Source organism: Miniopterus schreibersii (genome assembly GCF_964146895.1).
Source record: "Miniopterus schreibersii genome assembly, chromosome: 4".
NCBI classification, from domain to species: Eukaryota; Metazoa; Chordata; class Mammalia; order Chiroptera; family Miniopteridae; genus Miniopterus; species Miniopterus schreibersii.
This window is the reverse complement of record NC_138105.1, coordinates 61,539,278-61,555,511: the sequence shown is the minus strand read 5'-3', so window position 1 is coordinate 61,555,511 and position 16,234 is coordinate 61,539,278. Positions and strand designations below refer to the sequence as shown.

The following is a 16,234-nucleotide window of genomic DNA, read 5'->3' as shown; positions in this document are numbered from 1 at the left end:
CAGAATATACTTTTTCATTGTTAGAAGTTTTCTACAATTCCTGAAATTCATTGTTTTGTCAGGACTTTTATTATCTCAAATGCAGTGTAAAGGATTTGAGATGTACATTTTTAGTGTAAAATTCACCGTTTTCAAATATGAAACAAGATTTCTCTTTAACCTGTATTTAAAGTATAATTTATAATTTAAATTTTTTTTATTCTACCATAAGCTTTGACAAAAATGACTTTTAAAGATTAGGCACAGGTGTGCTTTTCCCCCCTTCAGTAATTTTTATTTTTGTTTCCCCCAATTACTGTTTTCTAAGATTGTGGAGAAAAGTCTGTACTTAGGTTTAATTTTCCTTTTACAGTTTTATGAAATATTCCCTTATATATAAAAAATAATGGGACGGGGATAAATGATAGAAAGAAGGTATCTATGTCTGATAAAATAGCAAAACCTAAAGTTCAGCTGTAGTCTATATGAGTCATCAGACAATATTATAATTTCCTGCAGAAGAAGGCTTTCAAGGGAATACATACTATTTTTTATAAACTATAAATATGGTCTTTTATGCATTGATCAGTTAATCCTGTTCACTCTTGAAATTTACTAAGAGCTAGATCTTAAAGGATTTGATATCATTTGCTACGGATAACTTGTTCTGTCAGGAAGATGTACTAAATTTAGTAATGTGTAGTTACTAACTTTAGTTAGGTAAGGAACTGAGCTAGAACTCACCAAACAAACCAAACTTGAGGACCTTGATATCTGAGAGCCCTATAAAATTTTGAAACAATTGTTCAAACTCTTTTGCCCTTAAGAAAGCTTTTAATATCAGCCTGTGTCAACTTCAGATAAATTTGACTATATCATTTGATCCTCACAGAATTAACTTGAGATATGCAGGGGGAATGTGTCTTTTTCTTTGTTTTTAATCACCTTTATGGAGATAAAATTTGCATAAGAGTATAGTTCTCTGAGTTTTATCAAATTTATACTATGGTATAACCATTACCAAAATCAAGATATAGAAAATTTTCAGTATTTCAACAGGTTCCTTCATGCCTCTCTGCAGTCAGATACCTCTTTCCACTGCAAGTGCCTGGCAACCACTAATCTGCATTCTGTCAGTGTAGTGTTGCATTTTCTAGAATGTCATGTGACTAGAATCATACATATATACCTTTTTGTGTCTGACTTTTTCACTTAGCATGATGCTTTTGAGATTCATTAGTGTTGTTACATGTATCAGTAGTTTTTTAACTTTTAAATGCTGAATATCTGTCCATTGAATGGATATAACAAAATTTGTTTATCCATTAATCAATTGAGGGACATTTGAGTTGTTTTAGCTCTTATGAATTAAGCTGTTCTCATACCTACAAGTGTGATTGTGTGGTTATTGGTAAGTACATGTTTAACATTTTTAGAAACTACCAAACTGTTTTCCAAAGTGGCTATACCATTTTGCATTCCCACCAGCAATATGAGATTTCTAATTACTTTGTATTCTCTTTAGCACTCGGTATTTGTGCTTTTCTTTAAGTTTATCCATTCAAGTGCATATGTAATGGCATCTCACTCTAGTTTTATTTTGCAATTTTCTAATGACTGATTATGCTGAGCATCTTTTCAGGTGCTTATTTGCTATTCATGTATCTTCTTAAGTGAAATGCCTATCAAATCTTTTGCCCATTGTTTTTTAATAAGGTTGTTTGTCTTCTTATTGATTACAAGAGTTGTATGTATATTCTGGGTACAAACCCTTAAATATGTGAATATACACATATCCTAATCTGAGGCTTGCATTTTTGTTTTCTTAATAATTGTCTTTGAAAAAGCAAATGTTTTTAATTTTGATTAAGTTATATTTATCTTTTTTTTTTCCTTTATGGCTCATGCTTTATGTGTCTTAAGAAAATTTGTCTAAATAAAGTCTCAAAGAATTTTTTATGTTTTTTTAAAAATACTTTCTACTTTCAGCTCATACATTTAGGTCTATGAATCATTTCAAGTTAACTTTTGTATATGTGTGAGGTAAAGGTTAGAATGTATTTTTTTTTCATGTGGATGTCCAATTGTTGGAGCACCATTTGTTGAAATGGTCAGCGGTGGTCAAGAGACTAGTCTTTTTCCATTCAGTTACATTGGCACCTTTATAAAAAATCAATTGAATATGTATGTTGGGTATATTTTGGGTTCTCTGTTGTGTTCCATTAGTCTTTATGTCTAACCTTATACCAATACAAACTTTAAATTGTAGTCTTATAGTAAGTCTTGAAATTTGTTTAGCTCTTCTTTATTTTCTGTCAGCCATGTTAGTAGTTTTAGTGTGTAGCTCAGCTTTATCATTGTGCTGAGTATCTATGGGGACAGCATATAGCCCTCTAAATGAGTTGTTGGACGACCAGTGGCACTGCTTTTTACTACTGTGCACCTTGCTAGCTCTAAACCTCCCTTTTTGGAGGGTTTTTTATTTTTAGCTATAATTTATTATAACACTTACCAAGTGCTAGATGATGTGCTAACTGTTTTATATATTTGAGAGTCAAGTGTTAACTTCTTCAGTTACAGACAAGAAAGCTAAGGCTAAATGAGATTCAGCAATTTGCCGGTAGCCACATAGCTAATTACTGTTTGTCTTGCTGCAAAGCCATTATTCTCGATGTAGCATTTTAGTCTATAGAGACAGTATAGTGCAGTGGTCAAGACCGTAACTCTGAACATTCAAAATGTGATTTCTATCACTTTCTAGTTATGTAATTTTGAGCAAGTTACTCAGTGTTTTAAGCCTCAGTTTCCTGTTTTCAAAAATGAGAATAATAATTACTGCTTATCAGGGTTCTTGAGTAGATTAAATGAGTTCATTTATGTAAAGTGTCTGGCACACTGTAAATGCCATAGAGGTTTTTAAATTATCATTATTAACCATTATACTGCTTAATGTTTGGCCAGCAATAATTTCTCCTTCATCTCTCTCCAAAAATTGACTTTCTGAGGCTAAGCTTCCTGAGACTAAATATGTTAACTATAATATTTCTACCCTTGGACCATTTAATTTAATAATGGATGTTTAAAAATATATAGCACCCCATGTTCATAGCAGCATGTTTACTATAGCTGAAACATGGAAATAACCAAAAGTATCCATTGATGTATGAAGGGATGAAGAAAATGTGGCATGTGTGTGTATATAAGTTGTGTGTGTGTACGTACATATATGTATGTATATATATAATGGAATGTTATTCAGCATTAAAAAGAAGGAAATCCTGTCATTTGTAACAACTAGGATGGACCTTGAGAGCATTATGTTAAGTGAAGTAAGTCAGACAAAGAAAGACAAATACTGTGTGATATCATTTATATGTGGAATAGAAAAAAAATTTTATACCCCAAACTCATAAATACATGGAAGAAATTGGTGGTTGTGAGAGATGGAGGGTGGGGAGTGGGCCAAATGGGTGAAGGTAGCCAAAAGGTACAAACTTCCAGTTAAGTCCTGGGGATGTAATGTACAGCATGGTGACTTTAATTAACAATGCTGGATTTTATATTTGAAAGATGCTTAAGAGACTATATCTTAAAAGTTCACATCTCAGAAAAATTGTAACTGTGTGGTGATTGACATACAAACTTATTGTGGTAATCATTTCACAATATCTACATATGTATACCTACAACTAACATAATAAAAAATTTCAAGATAGATCAGTGGATTTTAATGTAACAGTATAAAAAAGGGTAATGAGTTGATTTGAGATTCAACATCACTTCTAACCTTTAAGAATATATCACCTGTCAGGTTTTAGTGTAGTATCAGAGAATATCCACAATTATTGGAAAAGCTATTCAAATACTCTTTCATTTTTCATCTAAAAAAATAACTGTCTAAATTTCATTTTGACGTAAGTATAGGACACTTTCTTTACCATGACTGTCCTTCCACAATTTGACATGTACAAAATTGCCTAAAAAATGTTATTTATATAATTACAGCCTAATATCCTGAGCAGAGTTGGGAAGTGGGGAGGGGAAATTCCAGCTCCCCTGTGGCAAAGTCTTGCTTCTCTCTGCCCCATAAACTCTCTACGCTGACCTTACCAGGATTTTGTCTAGTATCCTCATTTTATTATTCAAAAGGAAAAGAAGTCAGTTGTGGTGATGATTACACAACTCTTTCAAGGTTCTACAAAACATGGAATTGTACACTATATATGGGTGAATTGTATGTGAATTATGTATATCTCAATAAAGCAGTTCTTTTAAAAAGGAGGCAATAAAAATATTATTCTAAAATATCTTCTGAACAGAATTAATTCCCTAAAATTGAATTTTTAAATTTTCATTGTATTCTTATTACTGATATAAAAGCCTATAATTAAACTAAAACTTAAAAAATGAAATAAAATACATGTTTACTTTTTTTATATTAGGAAATACATTAATGTGGTTCAAACTGCAGAAGTACATAAGGATATACAGTGCTAAATCTCTGTCCTACCTCTGTCTCTCAGCTATAGTCCCATTTCCAGAAGAGGCTAATGTTATTTTCTGCAGAGGTATTTTATGCATTTATAAGCAAATATGTTTTGCCAAATAGGTGGTATGCTGTATACACTGTTGTGCATCAAGCTTTTCTAATTGGCAATATCCCACATCAGTACATAAAGAGTATTTTCACTTTTGTGTGTGTGTGTGGCGGCTTTGTTCTCTTATTGGTATATAAAATAATGTGTTTGTTAATTGATTTATGTTTATGTTTTCTTCTGCGAGTTTTATAATTTTAGCTCTTATGTTTAGGTCTTCAGTCCTAAATTTTTAAATTTTTGTGTATGATAGGAGGTAGTAGTCCACATCGTTTTTTTAAATCCTCACTGAGGACATTTTTATTGATTTGAGAGAGGAAAAGCGGGGGGTATCAATGTGAGAGCGAAACATTGATATGTTACCTCTCATACTCGCCCCAACCAGGTATCAGACCCTCAACCTAGGTATGTGCCCTGACCAGGAATTGAGTATACCACCTTTTGGTGTACGAGGCAACGCACCAACCGAGTCACATCGAGCAGGGCAGTGTTTTGTTTGAGGCTATCTAGTTGTTTCAGCACCATTTGTTGAGAAGACTGTTCTTTCATTATTTAATTTTGTGACCCTTGTCAAAAATCAATTGGCCATAAATATATGGGTTTATTTATTTTTTATTGTTTAAAAAAACTTTTTACTTAACAGCTTACATTCAATATTATTTTCTATTGGTTTCAGGTTACAGCATAATGGTTAGACAGTCATACTTTACAAAGTGTTCTTGATTCTCAGTTCTATTCCATTGATCAGTATGTCTGTCCTTATGCCAGTACCACACAGTCTTGATTACTGTAGTTTGACAGTAAGTTTTGAAATCAAAAAGTGTGAATCTTTGAACTTCGTTTATCTTTTTAAAGATTGTTTTGGCTGTTCTGGGTCTCTTACATTTCCATAGGAATTTTAGGATCACTTTGTCAATTTCTGCAAGAAGTCCAGTTGGATTTTTAATACGAATTACATTGAATCTGTAGATCAATTCAGGGAGTATTGTCATCTTAACAACATTAAATCTTCCAGTCTATGACTATGAGATGTCTTTCCATTTATTTAGGTGTTCTTCAGTTTCTTTAAACAATATTTTATAGTTTTTGTTGTATAAGATTTGCACTACTTTTGTTAGATTTATTCCTAAATATTTCATTAGCCTTTTGAAGCTACTGTAAGTGGAATTGCATTCTGAATTTCAGTTTTAGATTGTTCATTGCTAGTGGATAGAAATAAAATTTAATTTCATCTGTTGATTGTGTATCCTGCAACCTTGCAGAATGTTTATTAGGTCTAATCATTTTCTGTACGTGCATGCTCATGTGGATTCCTTTAGATTTTCCACATAGGAGATCATGTCATCTACAAAGAGAGGTAGTTTTACTTCTTTGCAATCTGGATGCCTTTTATTTATCTTGCCTTATTTACCTGGCTAGAACCTCCAGTACTATTTTGAATAGAAGTAGGGAGAGTGAACATTCTTGTGTTGTTCCTGTTCTTAGTGGCAAAGCTCTCAATCTTTAACCACTAAGAATTATGTCAGCTGTGGGTTTTGCATGGATGTCCTCTATCAAGATAAGGAGGTTTGTTTCCATTTCTGGTTTGCTGAGTGTTCTATGTCATGAAAGGATGTTGAATTATCAAATGCTTTTTCTGTGTCTATTAAAATAATTTAATGGGTTTTGTCACTTATTAATGTGGGTGGGGTATTTGATTGATTTCCATATGTTGAATGAACCTTGCTTTCCTGAGATAAATTCCACTTGGTTGTGGTGTATAATCCTTTTTATATGTTGTTGCATTCAGTTTGCATTTTCTCATACTTTAGTTTTTGTTTTTTGTGTTTTTAAAAAATATATATCTTTATTGATTTCAGAGAGAGGAAGGAAGAGGGAGAGAGAGAGAAACATCAATGATGAGAGAGTTGTTATTGATCGGCTGCCTCCTGCACGCCCCTGACTGGGGATTGAGCCCACAGCCGGGGCATGTGCCCTGGCCGGGAATCAAACCCTGATTGTCTGGATCCTAGGTCAACGCTCAACCACTGAGCTACGTCCGGCTGGGCTCCTTTAGATTTTTAGACATGTTCTCTTTAGTTCTTTGAATATCTTTAAGATGGCTGATTAATACTTTGTCTTGCAAGTCCAACATCTGGGTTTCTTCAAAGACACTTCTTATTGACTGTTCCTTTTACTATTTATGTGTCATACTTTCTTGTTTCTTTGCATGTTTTTTGTTTGTTTGTTTTTTAAACTGGACAGTTTGAAGAATATAATGGGGAAATTCTGGAAATCATATTCCTCCCGACCCCTTGATTTGTTATTGCTGTTTATTGTTGTTGCTCTTTGTCTTTTTAGTGACTTTCCTGAACTAATTCTGTAAGGTCAGTATTCTTTGTGGTGTATGGCTACTGATGTCTCTTTCTTATTAGCTTAGTGGTCAGCTAATTATTAGACAGATTTCCTTAAATGGCTGGAACAAGTAAGTTTCCCAGCTTGCTGAGGGACTCTGTAAGTGTATTGGGGCATACCTTTAGTGCTCAGGAGGGCAGTTAATAATTCTGCCTTAGCCTTCATTTTCTCTTTGCACCATTTTTCAAGGTAAGAACTTAGGGCTTTCACAGTTTTTTATTGTGCATGCATATTGCTCTGGTCATGTACATAGGCCTAGGCATATGCACAGCCCTCCCATGAGCCTGGCCTTCTAGATTCTTAGAAATATGACAAAGCTTTTCAAAGACTCCCATAGATTAATCTCATTCCTCAGCTTTTAAAATTTTTTTGATCCAGTTGTTATCACCATCTCAGGCACCTGCAGTGTTAAATGATTGCCATTGATCATTTTCAACAGGTCACCTCCCTTCCTTTGCTTCTCCCAGGAAGAATATTGTTCACACTGAATGAAGTCTGACTCTGGCCAAATAAGGACAGGCCTTATAAATGGGGATTTTTAAGGGATCCCCAGACAGGTCAAATAATGACAGCTCTCTTAGAATAGTGTTTTGGGGAACTCCAAACCTGTTATACCCCCTCTAGTGGCTACAAGGACACTACTATGGTTTTCACTATGATTGCAGGAATGTTGGTTTTCAAATCTACTCTGATGCTGGGATGAGGGGAATGGGTGTAGGTCAAGTTCAAAATGTCATAAAGCTGTTCTTACTAAAATTCAGCTTTAAAAAAAAATTAAAAAAAGCACTCCTTGGATTGTTAAAAGCCTTTGGTTAATTTCCAGAGTTATGAAAAAGTTGATTCTAATCATTTTGCCAGCACTTTTATGGTATAGCAGCTTTTACGCTCATTGCTTTTATGGAGGACTGATTTTTCAGAGCTCCTTACTCTGCTATTTTCACTGACATCACTCCAATTTAATGGATTTTGAAGTAAAGTGTAATCCATAAAAATTTCTAGTATAAAGTTGTCCTCAAAGTATAAACATGGAAGACAAACACAAGCATTCAAGAACTGGGGAATACAGCACCAATAAACCTGGGCAGTCATGTACTGCTTAACAATGGCAGTGCGTTCTGAAAAATACGTTATTGGGTGATTTCATCATTGTGCAAACATTATAGAAACCTAGATGGTATAGCATACTACATACCTATGCTATATGGTATGTCATAATTGTGCATGCGGTCTGTTGTTGACTGAAACGTCATTATGTGGCACATGACTGTAGTAATAAAAACTGCTTGATAAAGAAAGCTTACCAGTCAAAAATTAAATTGAAAATATAGAATTTAGCTATTAACTAAAAGGGATAAGAGGGACCTTCTAGGGGCATGAAAATATTTTTATTTGAGCAACAGTCACGTGTCTATACATATGTCAAAACTCGTTAAAGTATACATTTAAAGAGTAGTGCGCTTCACTATATATATGTAAAATATGTCTCAAAAACAAAAATACAGAGCTTAGGAATGGGAAAACTGGGAAACTGTATAATAAATCTTGAATTCATTTACATGTAGAACATGAGTAACAACTATGGGAATTATGAATCCGGAACAGAATGTAAATGTTGACCACGCAAAAATATCTTCCAAGTATCAGGAGTTGGGTGTGAAGGCTGGGAACGGAGATGGGGAAAGTATAAGTCTATTTTGTGTATTAGTTATCTATTGCTACATAAAAATTTACATCAGACCGTAGCAACTGAAACCTAACTCTTTATTATCTCACTCAGTTTCTAAGGGTCAGGAATCCAGGAGCAGCTTAGACAGGTTTTGTGATTCAGGGTGTCTCAGGAGGTTGCAGTCATTGGCAGGCTTAACTAAGGCTAGCGAACTTGCTTCCAAGGTGGCTTACTTGCACAGTTGTTAGAATGCCTCAGTTCTTTGCCACATGTATTTCTCCATAGATCTACTTGGTCTTACAACATGACAGCTAGCTTCCCTTAGAACCAAGTATCTCTGAGAGCGAGCAAGGCAGAAATTGTAATGTTTTTTGTGGCCTAGTCTCAGAAGTCAGAGACTATCATTTCTGCTGTATTCTACTGGTTGTAGAGACCACCCCTGAAGTAGTGTTGGAAGGGATGACATGAAGGTAGAAAGACCAAGAGGATTATTAGAGGTCATCTTGGAGGCTGGCTACCTCAGTCTGCTGCTTTCCCGTTTTTTTTAGCCAGGAGTCATTAGATACTGCCCACAAGTTAGACACTAATGCTTCCAACTTCCTAATGCTTTTGTATAATTCTTTTTCCTTGCTTTAGTGTACTTTTTTAGTAACCTCATTTCCCATATAGAAGCATTTACTAAACTTGAGATCTTTCATTTCACTCTATTTTAAATTTTTTTTCTTGAGTTAAAATCAGATCAAACTAAATTTAATGTTTTTAATTTTAAAGTTCTGTCTATAGTATGATCTCATTTTAATAATTATATCTGCCTATTCTGTGTTTACTTTTATGCTTGGAGTGATTTTATAATGGGTATTTCTAAGTGGTAAGATGGGTTTTTTTAAAATTAGCTTCATTTCGAATTTTTCTACTTTGAATTGCTTAGAATTCCTTTTTATTATGAACATGTATTGTGTTTACAAAGAGAAAGTCCAACTTTCAAAATAAGTTTTATAATATTTAGCTATGGTGAGAATGTCTCATGACTATTGGTTAGAGTATAAAATTGGGTACAGCTTATGGGGGAAAGCCTGGTAGTACCTATAACAAATTGTAATGCTGCTCATATGGTGCAGATTAAAAATTCTATTCCTGTGAATCGACTCTAAATTATTTATTCATATGTACAAAGATATGCATAGAATGTTCATTGCATCATCATTTATAATAGTAAAACATTAGCACCAACTGAAATGACCAAAATTGATAAATATTTAAATGGGTTATTGTATAGAATACCATGTGGCCATTAGAATGATGAAGATTCATAATGTACTGCATGAGAAAATTCTAAGACATTATGTAAGAAATGCAAGTTATTTATGTAGAGAGTAACTTCAAATGTGTGTTTAAAAAACAACTAGGGGTGTGTGTGTTTGTGTGTGTGTACATTTTTATGTATCAAATGCATAGGAGAGAGTCTGGAAGGATTCACACTAAATAAACAATAATACCTTTAGGATAGGGAATAAGAGAAGGGTTGGGATGAAGGACTTTTTTCCCCCCTGCATGTTTGTGAGTTATTTTTGTGGCGAATGCGTGCATGTGTTAAAAATTGTGGAAGGAGAATTGTAGAGATGACTGCATTTCTCAAGTAGAAAATTGCTTGAAGAAGCACGTTTCACTTTTTCAACTATGAAATGATCTTCCAGTTCAAAAGGATCTTATCATTAGAATTTTGAATCTTAAATTGTTCGTTGTTTTTTTTGTCAGTTAATTCAGTTGTCCAAGCAAAAGAGGCTGAGATTCCAAGCTGCAGGAATGAGGGGTGGAGAGAGAACATGAAGAGAATTTTAGGAAGAGAAAGTTTCGATTTAGTAAGCATTTAAGAGTTGGGGGAAAGTGTAGAGTAGAAGATAAAATTGAGATGGGGACACCAGGAGAAGAGCAGATTAAAAGGAAGAGGATAATGAATTAAGTTTACTGTGTTAAACACCGCTGTGAAATTCTAAAGCTAACTAGCAACCGGTTTGAAAAAACAGTCTGGTGCTCTGGCATTTAGATGTTATTTTAAATCATGATAGTTGAGGCAACCAAAGAAGAGTGTGTATAGAGAGAAGATGCTTAAAGATGTAACCCTAGGGACACTAACATGTAAGGGCGCTAGCAAAGCAAACCCTGAAGTGGCATTGGAGAGCCGTATCCAGCATTGCAAGGATGAAGATGATGTGTCAGCAGTGTCCCGTTCACAGGAAGCGGAAGGAAGAGGGTGCATTGAAATCTGCACTTAGAGGCTGTGACCAGAATGGGCAGTGGTGCAGAGCCCTCTAGTGGAAGGGAACATGGCATGTGAGGAACCAGAAGTGTGCTAGAGCTGAAGCCCAGAAAAGAATCTGAATGAGGCCTGCAAAAGGCTTTTTTGTCCTTTGAATACAATGTGATCACTTTCTTAGAAAGAAATTAATCAAAGGTTAGTTTTAGTCTCAGTATATGAAGATTATATGTAAATTTTTCTTCTGCCCTGTGAAAGGTAGAAAAGAGGCTTTGAGGAGCTAAAACTTGTGGAGAATAGTATTTTCTTCAGCAGTGGGAAGTAGGAGAGTTAGGGAAACTTTTTTCCCAAGGAGAACCACAAAAACTGGTAGTAAAGAGAAGCTGCAGGGCCTTTTGACAACAAGCACACCCAAAGTTCCAAAGGCATGGAGCAGCCCCAGAAGGATGAGTTAGAGAGATTGACCTATCAGTAAGCTGCTAACCGAGAAAAATCTTTGGAAAAATGCGCTGTGATTCATATTTAATTTTCATAGTACTTCTGGAAGAACTACCTGCTTTATTACTTCATTTTCTATATTATATGAAAACATTAAATTTACAGGGAAGTTTTTTTATTTCCTCTCACACAAAAGACTAGACAGAAGGATATTCTTTATTACCTCCATTTATTTTATTAAATTAATAATTATGCATAGAGAAAATCGTGGAGCAACATATAGTAACAGATAACATTGTTTACCTCAGAGTGGAATTGCTGAGGGAAGGTTGAAATTAACTTCTTTTTTTGTACTTCTTTGTTGTTTAACTTAATTGCAGTGTTTATAAAACAACTGGTAAAGTATGTAGTGTTTATAAGGGAAGGCTAAATATAAAATAAATTAATACATATTTGTAGAATGATTAAAAAAGCAATGTAGAGGTATGCAGTGTAGGAAGTCTCCCACTCTACTATTTTTGGCCATATATAAGTTTTTGTTACGATACAAAACAGAATGAAGATTATGTAAATATATATTTTTAAAACTATATACTTTTTCATTTATATCATGGGCATCTTTTCATATTGATACATATATATTTTCTAAATACTAGATAGAATTTTAAAATTGTTTTTGGGGAATCTTTTATTTTTTTTAATTGAACTATTTACAGAGGAAAGTGTCTAGCTTAGTGACTTTTACAAAGTAAAGACATGCATGTAACCACCATCTAGATCAGGATCAAGAATAGTACTAATCACTACATAAGTCTTCCTCACACTGCCTCTCAGTAATTACCTCCCTCCTAGCCATAGGTAACCACTATTCTGATTGCCATTCATATAGATAATTGTGTCTCTTAGTTTTATATAAGTTGAATCATATAGCTGTGTGTGGCTTTTTTATGTGTATCTGACTGTTTTGGGCCAACATTGTCTTTAAGATTTATCCATGTGGTTGCATATGGCGGTAGTTTGTCCTTTCTCTCTTTGATACAGTAGTCTATGGTAGAATGCATAAGTATCACATTTATGCATTTTCCTGTTGATGGGTGTTTGAGTTGTTTCAAATTGGGGGCTATTATGAATAATGCTCATATAAGCCTTATATACATGTCTTTTGAAAACATTTCTACTGAGCACGTATACATTTCTGTGTGCCATATACTGAGGGAAGAAACTTGCTAGGTTGCCCTAGCTAGTTTGGCTCAGTTGGTTGGAGTATTGTCCTGTATATCAAAAGGTGGTGGGTTTGATTACTGGTCAGGGCACATACCCAACTTGTGGGTTCAAGCCCTGGTCGGGGAGCATGCAGGAGGCAACCAATCACTCTCTTTCTCTGTCTCTCTCCCCTCGCCCTCTCTCTAAAATCAATAAAAAAATAAATAAATAAACTGCTAGGTCATATGGAATGCATATGGTCAGCAATAGTGGATACTGCCCAGTTGTTTCTCAAAATGACTCTGACATTTTACCTTTCTACCAGCATTATGAGAATTCCATATACTCTGTCCTTGCCAAAACTTGGTGTTGATGGCTTTTGGGTTGGTTGGTTTTGGTTTTGGTTGGTTGTTTTTGGCGGTTGATTTAGAACATTACTTTTAAAAGTCTGCCCAGTTTTTTATTATGTGAGTATACCATAATTTAAACCAATCTTCTTTTGATGGGCTTTTGCCCTCTTTTACTGTAGCACAGCCAGAACCTGGACAGCACTAAAATCTAGTGGGCTCTGTGTTTGTTCTGTGTGATCTGACTGTGTGAGGGAGATTCAGTGCTGAAAGTAACAGAACAGTTGATTCCTTAAATTCTCTTTGTTTTTGAGTAGTATGGTACCAATGTGAAGAATCCATATAAAAATGTTTTATTTTGTTAACATGAAAATCATATTTGATTTCATGGTGGAAAATCGTTGTTTTCTTCACTCTTCTTTAAAAGTAGTGTAATGTCTGAATCTGGACTTGTGGTGAAGAAGGCATTGCTAAACACAGCCAATGTTAAATAATTTGCATTCTCTTAGAACAAGCATAGAGTGCTAGCTGCCAGCATCTGCCTCACATAGATGTTCAATTCATTGGAAAAGTGCTGTGTGAATTATTTGAGGATGTAATCACTTAGGTTTTGGAAAACTGAATTTCACCCTTTGAAAGTGAAAGGTGATTCCAATCAGAGAATCTTGCTTTACAGCCCAACTTGTCTTTTAACAAAACTCCCCTCCCCCGTTTCCTCAGATTCTCTTCTGACATAGGTTTTTAAAAGTATGAAACCCTAGGGGCTTGTTTTTACTGAGTTAAATGTGATCACCATCCCTTCTGCTGCTTCTCATGTTAGGGGGTGTGATTTCTTCATGATAACCACTCTTCCTGTTGTGCATTATAGTTTTAAACAGGTGTTTAAACAGGTGGCACAAGTGGTATTCAGTACTATCCAGTTACCATAAGTAATTCCTTGGGAGAGTTAAGATACTGTTAACCCTCTCTGATTGCTGACCAGCCCTTTAGAAAGTGCCTTATGGACATATAAGACAGTTTAATCTTGCCTATTATTCTTTGCTTTTGCCAGTTGTGTGTTAAATTATTCATTTTTGGAATAACTATAATGACCAGAAGGAGCATGTAATTCTCATACTCGTCAGTTTCAGACGTGCTTTTTTACTTTCACATGTGGAGGTTTTCCCCATTTCTAATTAATTGCTGTCAAGAGCTTCTTAGTTAAGCTGAAAACTACTGCTTTATATTCTATTCAGTTTTTTGAAAAGTCTGTGTTAGAAGACTGTCTTTACCTCTTGAGATTTCTTAAGAGGTCATATCGTAGCAGAACTCTAAGTCTTCCAATTCTTAATTCTCTGTACTAATGGTAATGAATCTAAAATGCCTAAATGAATTAACAAGTAAGCCAGAAACCTTATTGAAGAGTATTTTCAATTACCTCTTTTTCCCCAGCCCCTAAGTCATTTTATCAGTATCAGTAATGAGTAGCAAACTTGCCGGTTTGATTTTTTTTCTTCTCAATATCTAGTAAAAGTTCTAATATTCTAAACCAGGATTGGAGTGGAGGTGGTTGTGGTTGAAGGAGCACAAATCTAATCAACTTTTGACAAATGACTCTTAGGAATCTCTTCATGTGCTTCATAGTTATGGACCAGTTTAGAGATAGATATTAGAGACCACTTTCAAATGTTGGTTAATAAAAGGCTATGACCTCTAGTAGATAATTCTGAATGTATCCTACCCTGTGTAGTCAGCCTTTACAAAGAAGCCCAATATAAAAGTTTGTTCAAGTTGCAGCTTCCTTATAGAGAAGAAAACAAAGAACCCAGTAACCCAGAACCAACAGAACCCTCCATAACTTCTTGTTAACTTCAGTACTTGCAACAGCGATTTCTCTTTCTACATAGGTATCAGTCAGAGCCGGATCTCTCACTGGCTGTTGCAACAGGGATCAGACCTGAGTGAACAGAAGAAAAGGGCATTTTACCGATGGTATCAGCTTGAGAAGACAAACCCTGGTAAATATCATTTTCTTTCATTGCATGTGAAATGAAATGTATGTAATGAATTATTTTATTGAATCCATGTGCTGCCTTTTCTTCACCAAGGTAGTTTCAAACTTTACTGTTTTTCCTTTAAGCCAAAGAATGCTCTTAACTATAAAACCCTAAGCCCTAATTGTACCAATTTTTAATTTAGTGTCTAATATCGTCTAGTCTTTTTCACTCCTTCCTCCAAGGTGCCTCTGTTCCCAGTTTATATGATATTTCTAACCAAAGTTTGAAAGAAAGGTCTTGGTTGTCAGTGGGCAGTTTTTGTTTTCCTCAACTATAGGTAAACACATAACATTCCATGTCTAGTGTTTTGGGGTTTTTTTGTAAATCTTGTTTTAATTAGTAGTATAAACTTATTCTTTCATTTAGTTCATGTTATACCATATCCAATGATCTCTGCTAATGCTTTTCTAATTCTAATTACCTGGCTGATGAGTGTGTCTTTGGACTTAAGGGTGAAGCTGTACTGATGAATTTAGGAGCAGCAATAGGTTGGAAAGTAGAATAAAATCTTAAGGGAAAAGATCACAGAAACCTTTGTGTCTAAGGTTGCCAGGAATAGGCAAATTCTATTGCAGGATACTTTTTAACAAGTGGTATATAAAGCAAAATCTGAAGTTGTATGACAGACTGTCTCTGTGCGTAACACAGACTGGTGGCAGTGAGCCTGATCTCAAGTTAAGTGACCTTGTGATTGAGCTGTCTTCTGTAATACTACAGCATTAAAAGCCTTTGCTTACAGACTAAATTACCAGTTGTAATACTGCATATTGAAGACTCTTAGCTAATAATAGCATTGGCTCTGAGGCAGAAATAAAGAATGTTATAGAGACTTATTTTCTGTGAGTCTGTGGTAAGGTATTTTTTCAGAGATCACATTCTTCACCCAAAAAACCCAAGCAGGCCAAAGCAGTGAGTTTTTAATCTACTTGCCCCCCCAATTCCCTTTTTTTTGGTATGTTTTTATTTCAGAGAGAGGGAGAAGGAGATACAAACATCAGTGATGAGAGAGAATCATCAGTTGGCTTCCTCTGGCATGGCCCCTACTGGGGATTGAGCCTGCAACCCGACCTAGAATTGCCCTGACCTAGAATTGAAAATGACCTGCTGGTTCATGGGTCAGTGCTCAACCACTGAGCAATACCAGCCAGGCTACCTGCCCACCAATTTCTATTTTGAAATATTGCAATGTACAGAAAAGTTGAAAGACCAACACAGTGAACATCTCTTTACCCTCTTCTTCTATACAATAATTAAGATTTTGCTATACTTGCTTTATTCCTATAAAATAAATGAATAAATTAAATATTTATGTGTGCATGCAT

The 16,234-nt window shown here is 34.9% G+C and overlaps 1 protein-coding gene across 11 annotated transcripts in view; it reads left to right on the top strand.

Annotated features, from left to right (window-relative positions):
- The window catches only part of HMBOX1 (homeobox containing 1), a 156,674-nt gene that overhangs the window by 86,091 nt on the left and 54,349 nt on the right, over positions 1 to 16,234 (top strand). For 10 of the 11 annotated variants that reach the window (XM_081135867.1, XM_081135863.1, XM_081135866.1 and 7 more), the window contains one exon: positions 14,763 to 14,873. The exons of the other annotated variant lie outside the window; for it this stretch is intronic. In XM_081135867.1, coding sequence (XP_080991993.1) covers positions 14,763 to 14,873 — 111 coding nt within the window. The remainder of the gene's footprint in view (positions 1 to 14,762; positions 14,874 to 16,234) is intronic. 11 annotated transcript variants of the gene reach the window in all.